This window comes from Pan paniscus, chromosome 12 (genome assembly GCF_029289425.2).
Source record: "Pan paniscus chromosome 12, NHGRI_mPanPan1-v2.0_pri, whole genome shotgun sequence".
NCBI classification, from domain to species: Eukaryota; Metazoa; Chordata; class Mammalia; order Primates; family Hominidae; genus Pan; species Pan paniscus.
Genome location: NC_073261.2, coordinates 93,769,248 through 93,796,007, shown reverse-complemented (window position 1 = coordinate 93,796,007; position 26,760 = coordinate 93,769,248). Strand labels below are relative to the sequence as shown.

Sequence of the window (26,760 nt, the reverse complement as noted above, 5' to 3'; positions counted from 1 at the left end):
GGACTACAGGCGCCCACCACCACGCCTGGCTAATTTTTTTGTATTTTTAGTAGAGACGGGGTTTCACCATGTTAGCCAGGATGGTCTCGATCTCCTGACCTCATGATCCGCCCGCCTCGGCCTCCCAAAGTGCTGGGATTACAGGCGTGAGCCACTGCACCCGGCCAAGGAACGTGTTGTCTTAAAGAAAAAATATTTTAAGTAGTGTTTAAGTTTCTGAGCTGCCTTACAAAAGCCTATATAAACCCCAGATTGCCTAGGTCACAGTAATAAAAGTATTATGTCATGATAGCTAGTTATTATTTACAATATTATGTCCTTGGGAGCATATGTTCCCAATTCTATCTAGGGAATGCCCAAAAAAAGAATCTATTAGGTGGATTTTCATGAGCTCCAGTCACTGTTAGTTAGTTTTCATTTCTGTTTCCGAAGAACCACCTTTGTATGCCCTTGTCCCTTTGTAAAAGAAGACAGAAGAAAAGTCTCTTTGTCCCTCTTTTTTTCCCTTTCTTGCAGTGCACCAGACAGTATGTAAGGCACTAGGAATCAAATAGCTGGGACTTCTGCCCTGGAGGAACCAAACTGGATGCAGTTATAAAGAATCACTGGATAGAGATGGAGTCACTTAGATGAGGTGGTTGAGAAGGCTCCCTCACAAAGTGGCATTAAGGCCAAGACCTAAATGAGACAGAGCCAGCCTTGTAGGCATTGGGGTGATCACTTCTCAAGTTCTAAATGGAATGGAATTAAGAGCAGTAACCCCCTATTGGGGGGCGTGGTGAAGACTCTGAATTAACTCTATCCAGATGTTTATGTAGATTATGGCTTGAGCTCTCACCAGCTGGGGTTGGCCTGCTGCTTAGGTAGGTTAGATTGGTGTTCTCTCCATTGCATTTGGTTGCTGAAATTTTTTTTAAATGCCATTTTCTAATAAGTCAATAGAGCTTCATAAACCAACATATTTCCTGTTTAGTTTTCTTCTTACTTACCCAATGTCCCATATTATGATCAATTCTTACCTCATCATGGGCAGCAGTGTTTTATAAAATATATTGAATATAGCCTATGTGCAATTGCTTCCTTTCAGAAAGACTTTCTCAAGTCTTTATATCTCCCAGCCAAATAGACATCATCACATTCTTCAGTGATGCTATTATCCAGTTAGTTCCTTCTTTAAAGCTTTTCAAATGTCTGTCAGATTGTATCTTATTTTCAGTATTTAGTGAGAATGTTTTGGTTGACCTTCAAATAAAAATCTTAGGCAAGCCTCTTGTTCTCATACCAGTGTAGAAAACAGTGTGTCTTTGTTATCTAAGGAAGATATTTCATCCCTTTGCTGTGCAAGCGTTTGGGACAACCTTTTTAAAGGTGGGTTTTAACTCTGACAAGCCCATGGGCTGAGCTGGTCTGTGCACTGCACCATTGTTGCTAGCAGAATGATCAGTGTGGTTGGAAGGTGAGCACCGTTGCCCATGCCCACTCTGGAGAGGGATTTTCTGTTAAGGGTGAGTGTAAACACTGGAGGAGGAGAGCTCCTGTAGGGGCCAGATGTGCTTTTCAGTGGGAACTCTCATAGGCTCCATTAAGCCTTACTTATTCTTACTTACTTAATGCTCCCAACTCTGTGAGAGATGGGAACGCTACTCCAATTTTAGAGAGGAGGAAAGTGAGACACCCAGGGAGGTCAAGTAACTTCCCCAGGTCACTTGGTGGGGCTGGGATGCCTCTCAATCTTTCACTCTGCAGACTTTTCCCACTGTTTTACAGAGCCTTTTCCTCAGTACTCTTCCATTTTGTTGTCATGGGATTATAGATGATAATCCCTTTAATAAGATGAAAAGAAAATGAAGGCAGTGATGTGACCCGTTATGGGTAGTGGAATCAGTTTTGCAGATTTACCTAATGAGAAAAGTCTTTTCCTTTGAAAAAAAAAATTTTTTTTTTTTGACGTAGTTTTGCTCTTGTTGCCTAGATTGAAGTGCAATGGCGCAATCTCGGCTCACTGCAACCTCCACCTCCCAGGTTCAAGCGATTCTTCTGCCTCAGCCTCCTGAGTAGCTGGTATCACAGGCACCCGCCATCATGCCCGGCTAATTTTTTGTATTTTTATTAAAGACTGGGTTTCATCACGTTGGCCAGGTTGGTCTCGAACTCCTGACCTTAGGTGATCCACCCGCATCAGCCTCCCAAAGTGCTGGGATTACAGGTGTGAGCCATCACGCCCTGCCTGAAAAGTCTTGAGATCACATTTTATAATAAAATCTGACAAGTAGTTTTGTACATTTTAAAGAATTAGTTTTTTTAATGTCTTCTCTTTCATATTTTTATAGGGCCATATGCAGCTATTTATGTTGGTAAATTCATTCTTTTTGTAGATTTAAGTTAATGGAGGCCAACGAGATAAGGTTATACATTAAATCTTGTAAACTGTATTTCAAGGGGATGAAAATATTTTAATTTGCAAAGTTAATTATAGAAGAATAAGATTAGAATATATATTTTATGGGGGCAGGGATCCTGTCTGTTTTGTTTGCTATTCTGTCCTTAGGGCCAAGTATACACTGCCATGTAGGGAGTAGGTGCTCAAGTGAGTTAATGAACAAATTTCACTAAGGTTCTGTTCTTTTGATTCTTCTCTCTTATTCATGTATTCTTGACGTACTCCTCTTCCTTCACCATCTCCAAGTCCTCTTTTTACATTACTCTACTTTCCAATGTTTCTTTGGTAGTATCATCCATGTCCAGGAAGTAGTCATATCTTAATTTAGCTATTTAAATGAGCACAAGTTTATTTAGAGAAAATGTTATAAACTAATATAAAGGTGTTCTGGGACTTAGGATACTAAGTGTTAGTACCAGCTTTTGCTATTAATAGAGGTGTGAGATCGAGCAGGTAATTTAACCTGTTGGTGCTTCATTTTCCTCTTATTGTAAGGGGGTTGGTCTAGATTAGAGGTTAGTTGGTCTAGATTAGAGGTTAAAAATTCAAGTGCCTATAGGAGTCAGGCAGGTAATAAAAATGAGTGAAATGAACTGTAAGGAGTCACAGGCTGAAGGACTTCTTGCTAACCTTTAATGAGAGTTTGGAGTTATGAATGAGTTTGATAAAAGACAAATACTTACTTTATCTTAGCCTAATAGTTCTTAAAGTTGGCTATGCTTGAGAATTACCTGGGGGGTATTTTTAAAAACACTGATGCCAGCCTGAGCAACATAGGGAGATCCTGTCTCTACAAAAAATAAAATAAAATAAATTAGCCGGGCATGGTGGTACAGGCTGGGAGGATTGCATGAGCTCAGGAAGCCGAAGCTGTAGCTTGCCATGATCATGCCACTGCACTCCAGCCTCAGTGACAGAGTGAGATCCTGTCTCAAAAAAAACCAAAAAAACAAAAAAACAAAAACAAAAACAAAACCAGCTACCAAAACTGACACCCACATCCTGCTCTCAGAGATCTGATATACTTTTAGAATACCAAGCTTCCCAGGTACTTCTAATGAGTAGCTAGATTTTCAGTGATTAATTGTACTCTAAGATGTTTTCCAAACCTGACTTTTTGAAACAAGAGAAGGACCAAGGGTGGCATCAACTTTCAGATAAATAAACAGGTCTTTCTCCTTTATTTGTGGTAATCTTTACTGAAAGTAATTGTTGTGAATGATCACGGAGACAATATCAGATTCCAAGTTGTCATCAAAGAGAGTTTACATTGTGCTCATTATACTAAGGAGTCAGTGTTTATCATAGTACATTTTGTCCCTGTTTTCACTTATCCAGTACTTTCACTTTGTTTCCCACTACATTTGTGATCATATTGGATGATTTCTACTATATTCTCTGAGTAATGGTGGTCACAGCTTTCTCTGGGGTTAGGTTTCAGTGTGTGCATATTCAGTTTTGATATAGGCCAGTCTTTGTTAAAATGCCCCTTCTAGGAATGCATTTTCATTAAAATTGGAGACTCCCTACCCTAACAAATGCCGGAAAGCATTCTCATATGTTTTAGAATGATTTCTGTAATACAAATTGAGAAAAAGAGAACTTTTTGTTAACTGGGAAGATTTTCAAATCTGTGTTTAACTGTACCCTGATATTTTGGAAGAATTAATTTTGTCCTATTCAGAATGAGATCACCTAGCTTATCTCTTTTCTATGTTTTTTTTCTTCCCGCTTCTATCAGTGTTTGCTTTCACAACCAAAGTTCTGGGCCATTCAGACATCAGCCTTGATCCTCCGGACAAAACTTGAGAAAGGAAGTACACGCCGAGTGGAACGGGCAATGAGGCAGACACAGGTAAGAATTAATGTGGCAATTTGTGTGCTTCTTCCAACCCTCTATTGCTATCAATAAGCATACATGTTTGCTATGAATGAAAGAATAAAATGGCTTACATTTCACTCAAATAATTTGTTACTGTTTAGAGAATAAGTTCTATAATTTAACTTCTTGGTTCCAAAGCCCAGCTCTGTGACTTAGCAGCTCTGTGAACTCGGTATTTAACCTCTCCAAACCTCATTTTCATCATCTGTAAAAGAGGTTAATAATAATAACAGCACTTAGGCTGGGCGCGGTGGCTCACGCCTGTGATCCCACCACTTTGGGAGGTCAAGGCAGGTGGATCATGAGGTGAGGAGTTCGAGACCAGCCTGGCCAACATGGCGAAACCCCGTCTCTACTAAAAATACAAAAATAGCCAGGTGTGGTGGTGGGTGCCTGTAATCCCAGCCACTCGGGAGGCTGAGGCAGGAGAATCGCTTGAACCCTGGAGGCAGAGGTCGCAGTAAGCCGAGATCGTGCCATTGCACTCCAGTCTGGGCGACAAGAGCAAGACTCCGTCTCAAATAATAATAATAATAATAGCACTTACAGGTTTATGGTGAGCATTAAAAGAGACAGTATAAGAATTAATAAATAAAGATATGCAGCCCCATAGGTATGGGTTGTATAAAGAAATAAAATTCATCCTGATGCAAAAAATATTCACTAATGAACTAACCACATGTAAGATTAAACCATATTCAGGTACCATTCTTCATTTAATGCTAATGTTTATTCCTATCCAGTGAGTCAATAGCATTTAGTCTCTTTTACACATTTTCTCTTAAACTATCCATGATGCAAATTTATTACCAAGAAAAATGGAAAATCTTACAATAGATGTAGGATTTCTTAACGTCAATGTCTTAGTCTGTTTGTGCTGCTACAACAATATACCTGAGACTAGGTAATTTATAAAGTACTGAAATTCATGTTCTCACAGTTCTAAAGGCTGGAAAGTCTAAGATCAAGGTGCTGGCAGATTCGGTGTCCGGTAAAGCCTCATTGCTCATGGATGGCACTGTCTAGGTGTTCTCATATGACAGAAGAGTGGAAGAGAGTGAACCCATCCGTTTACACCATTTTATAAGGGCCAAAGTCCTGCTTATGAGGGCTCTGCCCTCAGGACTTAATAATTTCCTAAACATCCTACTGCCTAATACTTTCATATTGGCCATTAAGTTTCAACATATATATTTTGGAGGACACATTCGGACTATAGTAATTAATGAAAGTGATTTTTTTTTTACTTTTTTTTGACACAGGGTCTTACTCTGTTGCCCAGGTTGGAGTGCAGTGGCGCAATCTGGGCTCGCTGCAACCTCTACCTCTGGGGTTCAAGCAATTCTTATGCCTCAGCCTTCTGAGTAGCTGGGATTACAGGCATACACCACCATGCCCGGCTAATTTTTGTATTTTTAGTAGAGATGGAGGTTTCACCATGTTGGTCAGGCTGGTCTTGAACTCCTGGCCTCCCGTGATCTGCCCGCTTCTGCCTCCCAAAGTGCTAGGATTACAGGCGTGAGCCGCTGTGCCCGGCCAAAAATTTATTTTTATTTTATAAAAATTTCAAACCTACGTAAAAGTCATAAGAACAGTACGAAGAATTCCCATATAGCCTTCACCGTGAGATCCCGTTTAGGCTTTATCAACTTGTCCTCATAACGTCCTTTGTAGCACAGGGATCCAAGCCTGGCATTTCACTGTCATGTCCTCTCAGGCTCCTTTATTCCAGAACAATTCCTAGTCCTTTTTTGACCTTGATGGGTTTGATGCTTTTGAAGATTATGGGCTAGTTATTTTGGAGACTGCCCTTCAGTTTGAGTTTGTCTGATGTTTCCTCATGATTTGATTCAGGTCATAGAATTTTGGCTGTCATATTGTAGAAATGATGTAGTACTCTTCTTCCCTCAGGTGGCACATGATGTTCACTTATCCTGTCACTGGGGATGTTATTTGATCATTCAGTAAGCTTGTGTTTGTGAGATTTCTCCCCAAGTAAAGTTACTCTACTCTTTTCCCATTGTAATTAATAAACATTTTCAGGAAGTGATATAGTTTATTTGTTCCCTCCGTATCTCTTGTTGAAATGTGATTCCCATTGTTGGAGATGGGGCCTGGTGGGGGGTGTTGGGGTCACGGGAGGGAGCAGACCCCTCATGAATATCCTAGTGCCCTCCCCACAGTAATAAGTGACTTGTCCCTCTGTTAGTTCATGTGAGAGCTTGTTTGAGAGAGCCTGGCTTCTCTTTTGTTTCCTTTCTTGCCATGTGATCCACTTGCTTCCCTTCCCTTCTGCCATGACTGTAAGCTTCCTGAGGCTTCATCAGTAGCTGAGGTACATGCTTGTACAGCCTGCAGAACCATGAGCCAAATAAACATCTTTTCTTTATAAATTACCAAGCCTCAGGTATTCCTTTACAGCAACACAAAACAGATTAACACAGGGAGTTACTTTGAGACCATCTGGTTTGTCATCTAACTTTCACCCATAGGTTTTAGCATTTATTCTTTTCTTTTTACATTTTTATTTATTTATTTTTTACTTGCCACTATACTAACGAGGAGGTTTTAGCATTTTAAAAAAATGTATGTGTTTATTCATTTATTTCTTCTTAGAGACAGGGTCTTGCTCTGTTGCCTTGGTTGGAGTGCAGTGGTGTGATCATTGCTCTCTGCAGCCTTTGCCTCCTGTGCTCCAGTATTCCTCCTGTCTCAGCCCTCAGCCTTACCACTAGTTAGGGCTACAGGCGCATGCAACTGTGCCTGGATAGTTTTTTAATTTGTCATACGAGGTCTCACTATGTTGTCCAGGCTGGTCTCAAACTCCTGACCTCCAGCAATCCTCCTGCCTTGGCCTCCCAAAGTGCTTGGATTATAGGCGGGAGCCACCTACTATTTATTGATGTATCTTCTCTGCATAAGTTAGCATTATGTATTGCCAAGTGGTAATTTTCTAATTCCATGATTATTTAATAATTTTTTAAATTGGTATTCTACTGTAAGGAAGAGCTTTCTCTTCTCATTTATTTTTCCATGTATTTATTTACTTGATTGTGGACTTATGGATTCCTGTTTTATTTTATGGGGTGTAATCTTACATTATCATTCCTTATTTACCTTACTCTTTTTTTTTTTTTTTTTGAGACATTCTTGCTTTGTCACCCAGACTGGAGTGCTATGACATGATCTCGGCTCACTGCAACCTCTGCTCCCTGGGTTCAAACGATTCTTCTGCCTCAGCCTCCTGAGTAGCTGGGATTACAGGCATGTGCCACCATGCCTTGCTAATTTTTGTATTTTTAGTAGAGACGGGGTTTCACCGTGTTGGCCAGGCTGGTCTCGAACTCCTGACCTCAAGTTATCTGCCCACCTCAGCCTCCCAAAATGTTGAGATTACAGGCATGAGTCACTGCGCCCGGCCTATCTTATTCTTATTATTGTGACAAAATTTTAGCCCGTTTGAATAAGTATTAATCATATTATTTGTTGCTGTATTAAAAATAAATCCACAGACAGTATGTTATGATAACAACAGAAGTGGATTTTCTCTGTCAGAGAATGCTAATTTTAGAACCTCAATATCCATTCTCCCTGCTCCCTCGCCTTTTTGTTTTTGAGACAGAGTGTTACTCTTGTCGCCCAGGCTGGAGTGCAGTGGTGCAATCTTGGCTCACTGCAACCTCCGCCTCCCAGGTTCAAGCGATTCTCATGCCTCAGCCTCCTGAGTAGCTGGAATTACAGGCATGCGCCACCATGCCCAGCTAATTTTGTATTTTTAGTAGAGACAGGGTTTCACCACGTTGGCCAGGCTGGTCTTGAACTCCTGACCTCAGGCGATCCACCTGCCTCGACCTCTCAAAGTGTTGGATTACAGGCGTGAGCCACTGCGCCTGGCCCCCTTCTTTATTTTAGTAATAGAACCTCCTGAATTTTATCCAGGCACATGACTTCCTATCCTCTTTTGCAGGTTGGAGAGGCCAGGTGACTAAGTTGTGAACAGTAGGATGTGGATGAAGTGATATGTACCACTTCTGGGTCATACCCTTAAAAGGGAATGTGTGCTGTCCTGGCACTTTGTCCCTTCCCATTGGCTGGGAAATCAGGAGAACTGGGCCGCCAGCTTAGACCAGAGATGTTTTGAAGGTGGCTGAGCCCTTTTAGCAGTTCTGAGCCGTTCATTGTTTTAGTCTATTTTCTGCTGTGATAACAGGGTACCACAGACTGGGTAATTTATAAAGAAAAGAAATTTGTTTCTTACAGTTCTGGGGACTTGGGAAGCCCAAGAGCATGGTGTCAGGATGTGATGAGGGTCATCCCCTGGCAGAAGGGTAGAAGGCAAAAGGAAGTCTATGTAAGAGAGAGAGCTCCATTTTATAACAAAGCCACTTCCATGGTAATTAACCCACTCCCATGGTAACAGCATTAATCCATTCATGAGGGTAGAGCCCCCATCTCCCACCACTGTTGCATTGGGCACCAAGTTGCCAACACATGAACTTTTAGAGGACACATTCAAACTATAGCACAAATTCAAACAAGAGTTGAATTTGTAAATGAAAGAGAAACAGAATTCTGTCTTGCTCAAGTCTACTTTTTGATCTTTTTGTTATAGCAGTTTAGTCTATATCCTAATTAATATTCCCTTATTCCAAAGTTTAAAAAAAAACTAATGAAGTATATTTTATTAATTTCTAGAACTAAAAATATTTCTGATGGCCACCTCACTAAGTTTAGGGCGCTCTATTGATGCTTCTTAGAAATACAAATATTATTCCTTAGGTTTTATATATTCCATAGCTCTGTCCACTGAGAGGGCCTAGAAGCATTTACAGCTCAGTAGCAACCAGCACATCTAGTGCCAGATTTTATTTTTTAAGTATCATTCTTCAACAAAGGGTAGCAGAGCTCCTTGGATAGATGGCTGGTTTTAGGATTGGGGCAGCTGGGGCAGGGAAAATGATGAGCCTGGAACATCTTGTAGTGCCAGGAAGTAAGGTAGTACTTAACAAAAAAAAAAAAAAAAGAAAGAAATGAGGTATGTCAAAAGGACACAGTAGCTAATCTAAAGAGAACCCAGTGGTCAAAGCTAGAACAATTTGAGCAGCAAATTAAATAGTACAGTTGACCCTTGAACAACACTGCTTTGAACTGTACAGGTTCGCTTATATATGGGTTTTCTTCTGCCTCTGCCATCCATGAGACAGCAAGACCAATTCCTCCTTTTGCTTCTCTTCCTCAGCCTACTCGATGTTAAGACATTAAGGAGGAAGACCTTTATGGTGATCTGCTTCCAGTTAATGAATAGTAAATATATTTTCTCTTTTTTTTTCTTAATAGTGTTTTCTTTTCTCTACCTTGGTTTTTTTTGTTTTTTTTTGTTTTTTTGTTTTTTTTAATGAGATGGAGTCTCATTCTGTTGCCCAGGCTGGAGTACAGTGGCACAATCTTGGCTCACTACATCCTCCGCCTCCTGGGTTCAAGCGATTCTCTTGCCTCAACCTTCTTAGTAGCTGGGACTACAGGCGTGCGCCACCACAACCAGCTAATTTTTGTATTTTTAGTAGAGACACATTTACCATATGGGTCAGGCTGGTCTTGAACTCCTGACCTCATGATCCACCTGCCTCAGCCTCCCAAAGTGCTGGGATTACAGGTGTGAGCCACTGCGCCCGGCCTCTTTTTTTATTTTTCTAGCTTACTTTATTGTAAGAATGCAGTATATTAAGCTTGTCCAACCCACCTTACTTTGTTGTTGTTGTCGTTGTTGTGTTTTGTTGTTTTAGGCTTTTAGCAGCCTGAAACCATGTTTTTTTAGTTTCTGTCTCTAATGATAAGTGGAAAAGGGGGATGAGGAAGGGGCTTTCTCCTGGCTTAACCAGAAATAGAAACTAAGAACCCATGACTCTATCTGCTCCCTTGGATACCCCTGTTGGGTATATAATACATATAACATACAAAATATGTGTTAATTGGCTATTTATGTTATCAGTAATGCTTCCAGTCAACAGTAGACTATTAGTTAAGTTTTTAGGGAGTCAAAAGTCATATGCTGATTTGTGACTGCATAGGGGGGTTGGCATCCCACACCCCACATTGTTCAAGAGTCAACTGTATTTGATTATAACTCAAAGTATAAGATAAATATACATGAGTCCATATTGTTATAAATGAATGATAAACATTGATGAATGATAAATTTTGGATAAATGGAGGAGAGGGGACAAATCTTCCTTACAGTAGAATTCTAAATAATTTATGTAAATATATGCCCCTCCAAGAGGTAGAGATTAATACCCCTTAACTGTGAGCTGGACTTAGTGACTCACTTCCAAAATATAGAATATGGAAAGGGAAAGATGTCAGTTTTACAGTGGAAAAAACTAGCAAACACTACCATAACCTTGTGATTATGGTTAATATCACTGGTGATAAAACTGTTGATACAGGTTCAGTCTCCCTTATCTGAAATGCTTGGGACCAGAAATGTTTTGGATTTTGGATTGTTTTCAGACTTTGAAATATTTGCATATACATAATGAGATATTTTGGGGATGGGACCCAAATCTGAACACAAAATTCATGTTACTAGGGTACAACACCTGTTGAAAAGAAATAGAAAGAAGCAGAAGAAAATGTCAATCCGAGGTGTTGGCTCAGTAGAGCCTACAGTATTTCCCACTTTGCTGTCTCCTTGGGCTGAAATGGCTGGACCTGTCCTCTGCCTTCTCTTCCCTATCACTGGATATGGGCGGCCTCAGGGGCATGACCTCAGGCTAGGTGCTCTGTAGCTGAGGTGATGCTGAAAAAGCTGATAGTCCGAGGCAGTCTGTTGTCCCCACTCCCACAGCTGGGCCCCACCGTGTAGAGCAAAGAGGGAAGGTGAAGATGTAGTTGATTAGCATCTTCAATTATGGTGGATTATACCATTGTTTTAAAGTTTATTAAAAATTCAGTTTACACTAAAACTGTAAAATGTTGAAATGGCTAAAATATAGTTTATTTAAGGAAATACACATAATCCTTTTTTAAGATTATGGAAAAAGTTTAAGTGTCTGTTGTTGTTAAAGCTTCAGCCTTCTTTTTTTGTTTGTTTGTGTTTGAGATAGGAGGTCTCGCTCTCTCACCCACTCTGGAGTGCGGTGGCATGATCTTGGCTCACTGAAACCTCTGTGTCTTGAGTTCAAGTGATTCTCCCATCTCAGCCTCCCGAATAGCTGGTACTATAGGCATGCACCACCGGCTTAATTTTTTGTATTTTTAGTAGGGCTGGGGTTTCGCCATGTTGGTCGGGCTAGTTTTGGCCTTCTTAATAGAAATAGTGCTAGACTACATTCACTTATTGATGAAGGACATACTGACCTAGAAATAATTTGCCTTTTAGCCATCTCTTTCAGTAACTTTGGCAAATAAAATAACTAGGTCAGCATTCATTTTTCTTTTATAGCAGCAAATTAAACTAAAAAAGTGAATCTTTTAGGTGTTTATAAGTATATAGCTTTTTTTTTTTTTTCTGAGACGGAGTCTTGCTCTGTTACCCAGGCTAGAGTGCAGTGGCGTGATCTCAGCTTGCTGCAACCTCTGCCCTCCCAGGCTCAACCAATTCTCCTCCTTCAGCCTCCTGAGTAGCTTGGATTACAGGCACATGCCACCATACCTGGCTAATTTTGATATTTTTAGTAGAGACGGGTGTCACCATGTTGGCCAGGCTGGTGTTGAACTCCTGACCTCAAGTGATCTGCCTGCCTCAGCCTCCCAAAGTGCTGGGATTACAGACGTGAGCTACCACGCCCAGCCTGTATATACCTTTTCAGTTCTAAACCTGCATTTGTGAAGATTATGTTTTTAGATATCAAATAACAAGAATGTGTTTTGAGTGGGAAACATAGATTTAAAAGAAGGCTGGGAGCAGTTGCTCACATCTGTAATCCTAGCACTTTGGGAGGCCAAGGCAGGTGGATCACTTGAGGTTGGGAGTTCGAAACCAGCCTGGCCAACATGGTGAGACCCCCATCTCTACTAAAAATACAAAACAATTAGCTAGGCATGGTGGTGAGTGCCTGTAATCTCTGCTACTCGAGAGGCTGAGGCAGAAGAATGGCTTGAACCCAGGAGGCAGAGGTTGCAGTGAGCCGAGATTGTGCCACTGCACTCCAGCCTGGGTGACAAACCAAGACTCTATCTCAAAAAAAAAAGATGAAGAGAAGAGCCAAATCACTGTGCTCTGGCATTTTACCTTTGCATTGGCCTTACTATATTTGGGGTTCGTTCATTTTGCCATTCAAATGCTGCATTATCAAGAGAGTTGCGTAGTCCACTACCTGTAGAACAGAATTAGACAGTTACTTCTGCCTCCGCAGGGTAGTACTGTAGAAAATTCTCTTTACTTCCCCAACGCAGAAATCTTGGAAATTAGTCAGATCATGTGACAGGATGAATGCACAATTTGTCTAAGTTTCTGTCAATGTTGAGGCATTTAGCTCATAATCTGAACTTCTGCCAATTCCCCTGATTCAGAACTTGATATTACTTTGTTTGTTGAAGTTACTGCATCCCTGAGGAATAAGAGGAAAATGATTTTAAAATTACATGTATATATTAAGACAGTGTTGTGTTTTTTTAATTGTTTTAGTTTCTATGAAAATCTGTTCCCTTCCACAGCAGTGTAAAGTGATAAAATGGTAAACTTAAAACTTGAGGAAAAGGCTGGGGGCGGTGGCTCATGCCTGTAATCCCAGCACTTTGGGAGGCTGAGGTGTGTGGATCACCTGAGGTCAGGAGTTCAAGACTAGCCTGGCCAAAATGGTGAAACCTTGTCTCTACTAAAAATACAAAAATTAACTGGGCATGGTGGCAGGCACCTGTAATCCCAGCTACTCAGGAAGCTGAGGCAGGAGAATTGCTTGAACCCATGATGTGGAGTTTGCAGTGAGCCAAGATTGTGCCACTGCACTCCAGCCTGGTGACAGAGTGAGACTCTGTCTCAAAAAGAAAAAAAAAAGACTTAAGGAAAATAAGCTAGAAAGGACCCCCTTAGGAAAAAGTTTAATCTTGTTCTATTATGTGTTGAGGAAATGCAGGTGTGATGAAGTCAGGTAACCTTGCCCCAGTTTGTCTGGCTAGTTAGTGCCAGTCTGGACTACACAGACTTACATGGTTGCAGGCAGTTACACTGAAGGCTTCAACGGCAAGTCCTAAGGAATGGCAGATTTGGAAGAGATCTCTAAGTGAGACGTGCCAAACTTGAAAAGAAAATGTTTAATCACAACTAAAGGTAAATAAATCATGATTATAAGATCCACAGAAGAAGAAGAAACTCCAAGTCGAGGACAATCTATTAAAAACACCCTGTCTTCTGAAATTATTTCAGGCTGCAATTTTTTATTGCATGTTCAAGGCAGTGGTGATGTTAGTGACAATGAAGAAAATAATGTTTATGGAAACTATTTTAATGGCTATGATTCAGAAGCTGCTTGAAATAAAATAAGATTATATTCTTCAGTAATCATTTACACCCTGCTTTTCTACCAGTGGAGTATAAAGTAGTGTTCTCTATCGTCATTCCGCCTTTCCTTCCCCATCTGATCTAAATTCTTTTTTTTTCTTTTTTTTCTTTTTTTAAATGAGGCAGAGTCTCACTTTGTCACCCAGGCTGGAGTGCAATGGCATGATCTCGGGACTGCGATCTCCACCTCCTGGGCTCACCTGATTCTCCTGCCTTAGCCTCCCAACTACAGGTGTGCGTCACCACGTCTGTCAATTTTTGTATTTTTTATAGAGACAAGGTTTCACCACATTACCCAGGCTGGTCTTGAACTCCTGGGCTTAAGCTATTCACCTTCCTTCGCCTCCCACAGTGTTGGGATTACAGGCATGAGACACTGCACCCAGCCTTAAATTCTTATATTCAACATTTTATCAGAAGATCACATCCTTTTCTTTTATATGCTGTGGTTTATGTGCATCTCCCAAAGTTGATGTGGTGGAAACTTAATCCCCAATGCAAAAGTATTGAGAGATGGCACCTTTAAGAGGTGATTAGGTCATTAATGGATTAATGCCGGTATTTCAGGGGTTAGGTTCCTGATAAAAGAATGAGTTTGGCTTCCTTCCCTCTCTCTCTCTTGCTCTCACTCTCCCTCTTGTGCCTCTGCCATGGGATGATGCAGCAAGAGGTCTTTTCCAGATGCTGGCCCTTCCATCTTAGACTTCCCCGTCTCCAGAACTATAAGAAATAAAATCTCTGCTCGTTATAGGTGACCCAATCCTAATATTCTGTTACAGCAACACAAAGGGGCTAAAACATTTTATAATCCAAATGTGAAGCAAATTAATGGAAACTACATATATTCAAAGGGACCACCTTATTTATGTCCAAAACAAAACATTTTTGAAAAAAAAATTGTACAAACCAAATTTGTCATTGTCTTCTTTCATATCAAACTCCTTTCACTTGGTGTTAGATAAACTTAGTTCAGTCTTTGGAGATCAATGTTAGATTGTTTTATGTTTATTACTGAAATAATCTTGATAATGAATTTTAATTACTTGGTTACCTCTTACACCTGTTAATTTAAGTCGTGAAGTTCTGTCCCTGTCCAAGCCGTTGTGCCTCTGAAGATATTTGTCCAACAGGAATATTTTTCTTCTTCCTTGGATTTCCGGGAGGACATTGCATTGAATTGGAAATTTGAGATTATTGCAGTTTTCTGTCCCTGAAGTCTGTTTATACTGCAATTTGACTTTCTTAACTGTGTTGATTAAGTCAGATTTCACAATTTTTAAATGACTTTTTTCCTAGAATATTTGTTCTTTTTTTTGACTTTTAACTTAGGCTCAGGGGTACATGTGCAAGTTTGTTAGGTAGGTAAATTGTGTGTCTCAGGGTTTTGGTGTACAGATTATTTCGTCACTCAGGTAATAAGCATAGTACCTGATAAGTAATTTTTCAATTCTTAGCTCCTTCCGCTCTCCACCCTCAAGTAGGCCTCAATGTCTGTTGTTCCCTTCTTTGTATCCATGTGTATCCAACATTTAGCTCCCAATTATAAGTGAGAGTATGCACTATTTGGTTTTCTGTCCTTGCATTAGTTTGCTTAAGTTAATGGCCTCTGGCTCCATCTTTGTTGCTGCAAAGAACATAATCTTGTTCTTTTTTAGGGTTGCGTAGTATTCCATGGTGTATATGCAGCACCCCCCCCCCCCCGCCCCGCCTTTTTTTTTTTTTGAGATGGAGTCTCGCTCTGTCGCCCAGGCTGGAGTGCAGTGGTACGATCTCGGCTCACTGAAAGCTCCACCTCCCGGGTTCACACCATTCTCCTGCCTCAGTCTCCCGAGTATCTGGCACTACAGGCGCCTGCCACCATGCCTGGCTAATTTTTTGTATTTTTAGTAGAGGCAGGGTTTCACCATGTTAGCCAGGATGGTCTCCATCTCCTGACCTTGTGATCTGCTTACCTCGGCCTCCCAAATTGCTGGGATTACAGGCGTGAGCCACTGCACCTGGCCAGGCCTACCGCATTTTCTTTATTTAGTCTACTGTTGATGGGAATTTAGGTTGAGTCCATGCCTTTGCTATTGTGAATAGTGCTGTAATGAACATACACACACATGTGTCTTTATGGTAGACTGATTTATAATCCTTTGGGTATATAAACAGTAATGAGATTGTTGAGTCTAATGGTAGTTCTGTTTTAAGTTCTTTGAGAAATTGCCAAGCTGCTTTCCACAATGGCTGAACTAATTTACATTCCCATCAACGGTATATAAGTGTTCCCTTTTTTCCACAACCTCTTTAGCATGTTATTTTGTGACTTTTTAATACCCATTCTGACTATTGTGAGATGGTATCTCATTGTAGTTTTGATTTATATTTCTCCAGTGATTAGTGATGTTAAGCATTTTTTTCATATGCTTGTTGGCTGTGCATATGTCTTCTTTTGAAAAGTGACTGTTCATGTCCTTTGCCCACTTTTTAATGGGGTGGTTTTTTGTTTTTTGTTTAAGTTCCTTATAGATTATGGATATCAGACCTTTGTTGGATGCATTTGCAAATATTTTCTCTCATTTTGTAGGTTGTCTCTTTACTCTGTTGATTGTTTTGTTGTGCAAAAGCTCTTTTGTTTAATTTGGTTCCATTTGTCAATTTTTGTTTTTGTTGAAATTGCTTTTGGCATCTTCATCATGGAATCTTTGCCAGTCCCTACATTCAGAATAGTACTTTCTAGGTTATCTTCCAGGCATTTTATAGTTTTTGGTTTTACATTTAAGTCTTTAATCCATCTTGAGTTGATTTTTGCATATGGGGTAAGAAAGGGGTCCAGTTTCAGTCTTCTGCATGTGGTTAGCCAGTTATCCCAGCACCATTTGTTGAATAAGGAGTCCTTTCCCCATTGTTGGTTTTTGTCAACTTTCTCAAAGATCACATGTTGTAGGTGTGTGGCTTTGTTCCTGGGCTCTCTATTCTGTTGCATTGGTCTGTGTGTCTGTTTTTTGTACCAGTACCATGCTATTTTGGTTTCTGTGGCCTTGTGGTACAGTTTGAAGTATGATAATGTGATTCCTCCAGCGTTAGAACATCTGTTCTTGATACTGTGTAGTTGCATGCATGCTTTGAAGGAGTGGGGATTTTTCTCATAGTTAATTATGGAGGGAGGAAGACCCAAAATACCATGTTTGTTACCATTGTGGAGATTATTGCTCCTGTGTGGGCCGAAACATTTCTCTTTAAAGTTGGTAGTCCTTTCTTTATATGGCACTCATGACCTATCTCATTAATTCTAGTAATGATTAAGGGCATGTCATAATGAAACCGTTGATTGGAGTAATATTAGTCACAGTAATGTACTGTCAGGATTTGTTACACTGAGGCTCGTACTTGTGTTTGAATAATTTGAGAAAGATGTCCTTTATGTTTTTTTTTTTTTTAATACTGATGGAATTACCACACTCTGCAGGAATTAGATGTAACACCTGGACCAAGTCCACGGTCAGTAGTAGTGAAGTGTGTTTTGTTTTTTTAAACTATGTCACTGTTCTTAATTGTTTTAATTATATGAATGATACTGCTCATTATAAAAATATAAGCAATATAGAACTGGAAAGTAAAAAACAACAGCTTTCTTTTCCTCTTGCTTGCCTTTCAGTCTCAACAGTTTGTACCTTCTAAACCTCTTTCTATGCGTAAACATAAATATACTTTGACATAAGTGGGATCATCCAGTCTTCATTGCTTTAAACCTTTTTCCCTCTAAACATAACAGCTTGATCAGCTCTGCATGCCAGTACTTGTGAATCTAGCTCATTCATTCCAGCAGCCATATGTCACTCTTTTAAATAGAAGTGCTACAACTTATTTAACCAATCCTCTATTTTTTAAAGTGTCCTTTAATTAATATTTTATTTTTAAACTGCATATTACAAATTTTAGTACTGCATATAATAAAAAAATTAGTTCACTCAGGAGGATTTTAAATGAAAGATATAAATTCTTCCCCAATTCTGAGTTCATTTTTAGCTATTTCTTTTTTAGTTGTTATTCTAGTGGTTTCCATTATAACTTTAAATATTTACGTTTCTTTAATACTTCTGTCTCTTGATTTGTCAACTTTTTAGATAGAATCTGTTGATTCCACACTATGACTGAGGAAGAAATCAGCACACTTTTCATCTCCTCTTCCATTTTTATGTTATTTTTCAATTGTTGGGGATTGTTACTCTATATTCTATTGGGTAATTTTTATCATGTATGTTTGTTCTATATGTTTTTTTTTTTCTTTCAGAGACAGAGTCTTGCTCTGTTTTCCAGGCTGGAGTGCAGTGGTACAAACATGGCTCACTGTGCAGCCTTGACCTCTTGGACTCAAGTGATCCTCCCACCTCAGCCTCCTCAGTAGCTAGGACCATAGACACCCATCACCATGCCAGGCTAATTTTTAAGTTTTTTGTAGAGGCAAAGTCTTGCCATGTTGCCCAAGCTGGCCTCAGACTTCTAGGCTCAAGCAGTCCTCCAGCCTTAACCTCCCAAAGTTTTGGGATTACAAGTGTGAGCCACTACACCTGGCTCAGTTTTTTTTTTAATTTTTTTTTTTGAGACAGTCTTACTCTGTCACCCAGGCTGGAGTGCAGTGGCATGATCACAGCTCACTACAATCTTGAACTCTTGGGCTCAAGTGATCCTCCTGTTTCAGCCCCCCACGCCCAACTAATTTGTAATATTTTTTTTGAGACAGGGTCCCACTACATTTCCCAGTCTGATCTCAAACTTCTGACCTCAAGTGATACTCCCACCTCAGCCTCCCAAAGTGCTGGGATTACAGGCATGAGCCACTGTGTCTGGCCTATATGTTGATTTTTTAAAAACTTCAACCCAATCTTACAGCATTGTAATTATGATGCTGTGAGTGTACTGATTATTGATTATACACCAAATGGTGTGATTGGACCCATGGAGAAGGAAATGCAGTGCTCCGTGTCTAAGTGTTTGCCACTTGAAGGAAGCTGTCACAAGAATCAAGGTCCAGGGGATTCTCCACTGATTTCTTTTTTGCTCTTTGCTGTAGGTCATGGTCAGCTACCACTGCTTCTTTCCTGTTAGTTATTATCTCTCTTGTTTCCTTTTTTGTTTTTTTGTATTGCCTCATTGTGTAACTTTTTCACATGAAGAACAAATGTAGTTAAATTTGTGTCTTTGTGAAAAGTATTTTTCCATCATAATTCAGTAGTTTGGGTGTATAGAATTCTAGTTGCAAAATCATTTTTCTTCAGGACTTTAAATGAAGTCATTACCTTAATATCGTCTGTCATCCAAGTTTGCTAATAAGTATGGCAGTCTGATTTTTGTCTTGTTTTAAGTTCTTTCTGTTCTTCTTGTTTTGAAATTTTTTAGAATTTTCTCTTTATTTTTGGAATTCTGGATGTATCTAAATTTGACCATGGGCTCTGGAGTCATACAGCCTGGTTTCCGATCCCAGCGCTACCATATATTATACCTGTTTATACCTTGGACAAGCTACTGAACCTCTCTATGCCTCAGTTGCCTCACATAAATAATGGAATAAGTAGAGTTTTTGTGAGCATTGTATGAATTAATATTTAGATCAGCATCTCAGGCTGGAAGTGCTTAATAAATGTTAGTTGCCATAATTATTATTTCTCTTGCTGGATTATATATTGGGTTATTTAAATATAAGCAATTATGACTCTATAGATGAAACAATTTAATTATACTTTAATTAATTATACTTTTTTCTTCATTCTTTAAAAGACTTCTTTATGCAATTCAGTTCTGAATTTGGAATTTTAGTAGAACTATGTGGAGACCTCCCAGATCTATCTTCTGTGCCTCTTCTAAGCTGTTTGTCTTTTTGATTGATGTTATAGGAGATTTCTTCCATCTTTTCTCCTGTATTACTAATTTTGACCATTTTGACCAATTAATAATATTTAGTCCATTCGTAAAATTTTTTATTTTGACAATTATTTTTAATTTCCAGTAAATCTGTATTTTTCTGATTGTCCTTTTTCTTAATAGTCTTTTGTGTTTTATAGATACAATATCTCATTTAAATTTATTTGTGCATTATTAATTAGAATTTTAAAAATTATTCCTGTGAATTGTCTGTCCTCAGGTATGACCTGTCTTATATGTTCCTCTTGGCCTTTCTTTTTCATGGGTACTGCTTTTTCTTAAATGGCTGATGATTGCCAAAGCTGATTGTGTTGATAGTTAGCACAAGTCCCCCTGTAGCAGTGTGGGTCTCATTGTCTTAGAGGCTTTTCCACTGAAGGCAGGGCTGACTGCAGACTCTGCACTGTGACCAGAGTGTGGCTAACTAGCAGGCTTCTGTAGGGTTGGCATGGGTCTTCCCTCTAAATCTTCCCCTAAGGCTCTGAATTGGGAATCTGAGGCAACTGGGCACTCTTGCTGTTATAACAAAGATGCTTCTCTTTTAAAATAAGCCTCACACCTCCTGTTGCTTCATTCTTTCATTCCTTTCCTTCTGAACAGACATGTGAGGTCTGAGATAGTATCTCCTAAGTGGTGCAAGAAGGCAGTGTGCTTGACCAAGCCTAGGGGGCAGAGGAGGCATCCAGAGGAGCTGGTAGCAGGATCAAGATCCCAAGTGAAGAGCCACAAACAGAGGATAGAGACCCAGTGAGGAGAACCTCCTCTCAGTATGGTGTCTGAAGCATTGGCCAGTGGTTCTGAGCTATGGAAGTCATAGTCTGGAATACAGGGTCACCCTCACCAGAGTGACATCCAACAGATGAAGCTGTGCATAGAGCAGTGAACTAAACAATGTATGAGGTATCCTTAGATGGTGCACTCAGGGAGGCTGTAAAAGATACAAAAGGCTTTGCAGTGATTAGGAGAGGCACCTAGTCATCAAGAAAAAAGGTCAAAATGTTTAAAGGATGGAATAGCAGGGTCAGAAAGAGATGCAACAACCCAGATAACAGGTATTGAGGTTGACTATATGGGAAACTTACATTAGCTCTGCATCAAATATATTAACACAGGGCCTCCTTTTATGGCCTTAGACCAGAGCAAGATCTCAGGTCAAAGCAGCTCATCAGAATTGCCTTCTGCATGTGGTCATAAAGAAGAACATTGGGCAGGAATGCAGTAGTTTGGGGCAGAGAGCTAGCTTATGAAGATCATCTTAACTTGAGAATAATTAAGGAAGTGTGTGGTTCTCAAAGGGGTGAGATTATGATTGCAAGAAAGAAGCTAACAGACACAACTGCAGGAGGTAATATTTAGTTACTCTAAGCTGGAGACAATACAGCATGATCTCAGATGCACATCTGGGTTTCCCAGTACCCCAGAGTTTCCCACGAAGACATCCAGGGATAGAGGATGCCTTCCTGTGGAGGCACAGTACCGGAAGCTCCCCTTGGTATTCTCACAGGGGGAAAGGATGGTTTATGCCCACCTGCCACCTCCCATCCCCCAGCCAAATATAGATCATGAGGGTAAGTCTCCCTCAGCAGCCCAGGCTTCTGACCTGTCTTAGCTCCATTCTAAATTTTATGAGAGAAGGCTTTCAGAAGTCTAGTTTTATCCTATAGCTAATAATAGTAACATAATACTTGAATTATGTTACTTCAGGATCTTCACTTCTTAGGTAGATTGCTTCAACACTGCTTACTTTCTCTCCTTACTGCTGACTGGCCTCTCCCCATTCTTATTGGCACCTTCATTGAAAAATCAGCTGACTGTATGTGTATGGTTTATTTTTGGACTCTGTGTTATCATAGCTATGTTTTAGCATTTATTAATTCTATTATGCTCTATTTGGAAAACTTTCCTTCATAACAGCTAGAATGTGAGCTTCTTGAGGGGTCAGTTTCTATATTTTACTTATTTTTACATTCTCAAAATGAACACTCAATGGATGTTTGCTAAATGATGAATTAGAAAAATAGAATTTTGAATTACTTACTTATTAGCAGGACTAATTGAGAGTTAGCTAAGTTAAAGATTATGTTTTCATCTGGCACTTCAATAATCTGAGAGCTGTAGAGGCCAGCCTTTCTGATATCATTCCAGTCCAAATTTTTAGTGTAGTAACAAGCCCCAATGCCAAAGCTAACAGGAACAGAATAGTCACTGTGATTACACTGAGGTCAACATAGGGTAGTAATTCAGTTTGGTTGGTTGTATTTTTTTAAGGGAAGGGAAAAGAGATGAAGCCATGACAGTTTTTCTTATTGGGTTTCCTAAAAAATAGTGAATTAATGCATAATTCAGTACCCTATGTGCTCCTAAGAAGTAATAAGAGCCTGAAGTTCAAATTAACTCCTTAATTTACTGGAAATATGTTCACTCTGTATTTTTTAGCATACCAGAAGACAAAGCTTTCCTTTATATTATGAACCGGTCATTTATTCTCTATTAAAGACTACTCTCTCATGTGTTAGCGTCTCAGAATATTCGTGTGCTCTATTGTATTTTTGCATATCTTCTTCACAGAAGTAAGTTCACATGCATTATACTTGACAGACTTGGTATTGCCCTTGATGTGTAACTATTTGTGTGAGTAGAGAATCTCCAGCTGCCATTATGGAGTCATTAAAGAAGGACTGGGAAGTGGAGTGTAGCACATGATCTAGTCATTTAAGCTGACCATGGCTGTATTTGGTTTGCCTAATGAGTGGGCATGGCTTCAAAATTTGAAAAATTACATTTGATTTTATGCTTATTTTCATGCTTATTTTAAATCCCCCTAAATGTAAGGTTCTTGTAATGGACAAATAGAATTTAGAGCTTTTCATGACTCTTGACCTTCTGTGTCAGTAAAATTTAAGAATTTTTAAGAACAGGTCGCAATGAGGAGTCATTTAGTTGTAAGGGACAGAAACCCAATTCAAACTGGCCATAGAAAAGGAAATAAATTGGCTATTATAACTGAGAGTTCTAGGGATATCCCAGTCTCGGAGATAGCTGGATTCAGGGGTTCAAAGAGATCATCAGGCCTTTCTTTTTCTTGCTTTTCCCATCCTCATTCTCATATCTTTGCTTTTCTCCACCTTCTACAGTATCAGGAAGGTTGTTGTCACAGTAGCACCAGATTTCGTTATCCATAGACTTCACAATCCAAGAGGAAGATAAATCACAAACTGCTATGGCCAAGATTGTTAAGCTTCCTCACCTCATCTGGGCTTCACTTTTCTTTCTCTCTCTCTCTTTTTTTTTTTTTTCTTTTAGAGGCAAGGTCTTGCTGTGTCACCCAGGCTGGAGTACAGTGGAATGATTATAACTCACTGGAGCCTTAAGCTCTGAGGCTCAAGCCATCCTCCTGCCTTTGCCTCCCAAGTAGTTGGGACTATAGGCACACACAACCATGCCTGGCTAATTTTTTCATTTTTTTAGAGATGAGATGTTGCTATATTGCCCAGGTTGGTTTTGAACTCCTGGCCCCAACTTCCCAAAGCACTGGGATTCTAGGTATAAGTCACCGTGCCTAGCAGTGCTTCACTTTCCTTATTGGTAGGGTGGGGATGGCTGTCAAGCCTACCTCATACCAATGGTGATACTTGTGAAATGCCTGGAATAGTGCTTGGTACATAGTCAATCTTCAATAAACATTGACTCTTATTATCATCTTCACTTTATAGGAGGGGAAGTTTAGGTACAAGAATAAGAAAACTGCTGTTCCTTCATAACTGATTAAAAGCAGTCATTACTACCTGGGAAACCTGAACAACATTGAGATAATTACAGTGCCTCATGTATAGTGTGCTGGGTCATGCCATCAAGATTTTCACATATCTGAGATATGAACATGTGTCTTTCATTCTAGCTCTGTATTTCATCTGCATTAATAACTATGTGCATTTGAAAGTTATTGAAAAGTAGTGTTAGGAGTTGCTCATGTGATTGTTGCTGTGGTTGTATTTGTTGGAATAATTATAGTTGCTACTGTTTATACAGAGCTGTGTGTAGTTACTGCCATTTAATTAACTGTGTATTGTTACTTTACTGAACACTCGTATGCCAGATGGTAACTAATCCTAGGGAGGAGTCATTATGTACATTTTTACTGATGAAGAAACTGAGGCACAGAAAGTTTAAATTACTTACCCAAGGTCTCATAGCTGAACTAGAGTTCACCCCAGGTCCACCTGATTTAGAAGTCCGTGCTTTTATCCACCATGCCCTACTTTCTAAGGAAGCTATGAGAACTGGCTTACAAAGGAAATGTGATATCAGTAGAAGACTGGCATCATCTGGAGGAAAGGAGTGGAATGACCACAGGCAGGAAGAAGTTAATCGAGACTTTTGTGAGAAAGGTTTAGGTTGCAGAACTCAGTGTCTTAAGGCCTACAATTAAGGTTGAAGGGGAGGGAAATGGAAGGCACACAATCTCAGGATATGGTTCTGTGTGGGAAAAGAACATGCAAATGGATGAATGAAATTGGCTTCTAATAAGGCCAAGAAAGGGGGCTGCCCAGAGCGACACTGATGGGCTGAATCCAGGATATGAGCTTCCTGAGAATAGAGGGGTAAAAAATATGCAACGAGTAGCTTATAGGTAAGTGGAATAAGAGTGGGACAAGTAACACACAATATAAAGGAACCTTTACTAGTGATACTAAAAAAAGCCCTAGAAAGTTACAGAAAAGTGAAAAGTAGGTAATAATAAAGGAATGTATTAATGGGATGAAGTAAAATATATTCGCTTAAAGCACACTTTCAAAGGCACTAAATAATAACTTTAGTCAGATTCCCAAGGAGGAACAAACTTAAGTTCTTTGAACAAGGTCAGATTATGGTGATTGAATTCATGCTTTAGTTTTCCCTGAGATAACACTGCATACATCTTAACATCCTTACGCAGCATTTTCCAAATTTGCTGAACATATATACCAGCTCTTGGTGGGGGTGGTTAAAATATAGATCTTCAGCCTAGCCCGCAGAGATTCAGGGTTAGAGTGTTGGTGGTGATTATGGGCATGTTTGGGAAAGGCTGCCTTAAGTAGAGGTGGCCTGTTGTTCTTTAGCAGCTCCAGATGTTTTTCTCTCTCCCCAGGTACACATAGAACAGAGGCCAAACGGGTATACACCAAGCTCTGGGGTACAGTGCTATGATTTAACGGGATGAATGCTAGCAGGAACCTTTAAGGTGTTATTGAGGGCCAACTCTCTGGGGCCAATTGAAATTGAGCTCACTTAGAACAGGTGCCTTGCATTTGGCTGACACTTACTCATGAAAGTAGTAGCTAATTATTGTTAGACTCAGCTCCTTCCTTCCTTCCTTCCTCCCTCCCTCCCTCCCTCCCTCCCTCCCTCCCTCCCTCCCTCCCTCCCTCCCTCCCTCCTTCCTTCCTTCCTTCCTTCCTTCCTTCCTTCCTTCCTTCCTTCCTTCCTTCCTTCCTTCTCTCCCTCCCTCTGTCTTACTCTCTTTCTCTCTTTCTTTCTTCCTTTTTCTTGCTCTATCACTCAGGCTGGAGTGCAGTGGCATAATCATAGTTCACTGCATCCTCAACCTCCTGGCCTCAAGTGATCCTTCTGCCTTGGCCTCCCAAAGTGTTACGATTAAAGGCATGAGCCACCAGCTGGCATACATAAGCTTTTTTTTTTTTTTTTTTTTTAGAAAGGAAAATACTAAGAGTTTAAAACATTCACTCAGGTTTTAATAATCAATAAATATTTGTTATTCTTTGCCCTCATAAAATTTGCAGATTGTAAACAGGGTGACTTGTGCTTTCATTAAGACACTAATGTCTTAAGACACTAAGCAGGGTCCCCTGGAGAAGTTTTGGGAGAAAATTGGAGGTAGATGGGCTGTAGGGAAGGCATAAGAGCTTGTACTTTTACTAATCCTAAGGCAGCAGTTATCAAATAGGGCTTGCGGATCCCTGGGAGTCCTTAGGCCATTTCAGAGTGTCCATAGGTCAAAACCATCTTCATAATAAGGGCAGTGAGATATTGTTTGCCTTTTCACTGTGTTGATATTTGCATATTGGTCCAGAAGCAGTGGAAGGGCAGGGGAGTCAAATTCCTGGCCCCTTTGTCAAAATCAAGGTGGGGCACCAGACTATGGCTACCAGACTGTGCTGGTAGTTACTGAATGCTTCACCACCACACAGTTTTTTTTTTTTAAGACAGTTGTGTTTAGAAATGTCTTTGATGAAGCAGTAAATATTATTTTGTCATCTTTACCCTCAAGAACATGCCTTTTTAAAATTCTATGTGATAAAATGGAAAGTACTTACAAAAAACTTGTGCCACTTGCTAAAGTACAATGGTTGTCTCAGGAAGAAACTTTTTCCCATGGAACATTATTTTTGCTTGAAAGGACTATTGACAGATGAACTGGTTATTCAGACTTGGGTATTTGGTGGAAATTCCCCAAAAAATAAATGAAGTAAGTGCATCACTTCAAGGAAAATAATTGACAATATTTGTTACTGTATTAGTCCGTTTTCATGCTGCTGATACAGACATAGCCAAGACTGGGTAATTTATACAGGAAAAAGGGTATAATGGACTTAGAGTTCCATGTGGCCAAGGAGGCCTCACAATCATGGTGGAAGGCAAGGAGGAGCAAGTCACATCTTACGTGGATGGCAGCAGACAAAGAGAGAGCTTGCGCAGGGAAACTTCTCTTTATAAAACCATCAGATCTTGTGAAACTTATTCACTATCACGAGAACAGCACGGGAAAGAGTTGCCCCACATGATTCAGTTACCTCCCACTGGGTCCCTCCCACAACATGTGGGAATTCAAGATGAGATTTGAGTGGGGACACAGACAAACCGTATTATTTCACCTCTGGCCCCTTCAAATCTCATGTCCTCACATTTCAAAATCAATCATGCCATCCCAACAGTCCCCCAAAGTCTTAACTCATTTCAGCATTAACTCAAAAGTCCACATTCCGAAGTCTCATCCAAGACAAGGCAAGTCCCTTCTGCCTATGAGCCTGTAAA

The 26,760-nt window shown here is 39.9% G+C and overlaps 1 protein-coding gene across 3 annotated transcripts in view; it reads left to right on the top strand.

Annotated features, from left to right (window-relative positions):
• Positions 1-26,760, top strand: part of TTC27 (tetratricopeptide repeat domain 27) — a 194,860-nt gene that overhangs the window by 72,486 nt on the left and 95,614 nt on the right. For all 3 annotated transcript variants that reach the window (XM_003822003.4, XM_034952913.3, XM_063594999.1), the window contains exon 10: positions 4,182-4,295. In XM_003822003.4, coding sequence (XP_003822051.2) covers positions 4,182-4,295 — 114 coding nt within the window. The remainder of the gene's footprint in view (positions 1-4,181; positions 4,296-26,760) is intronic.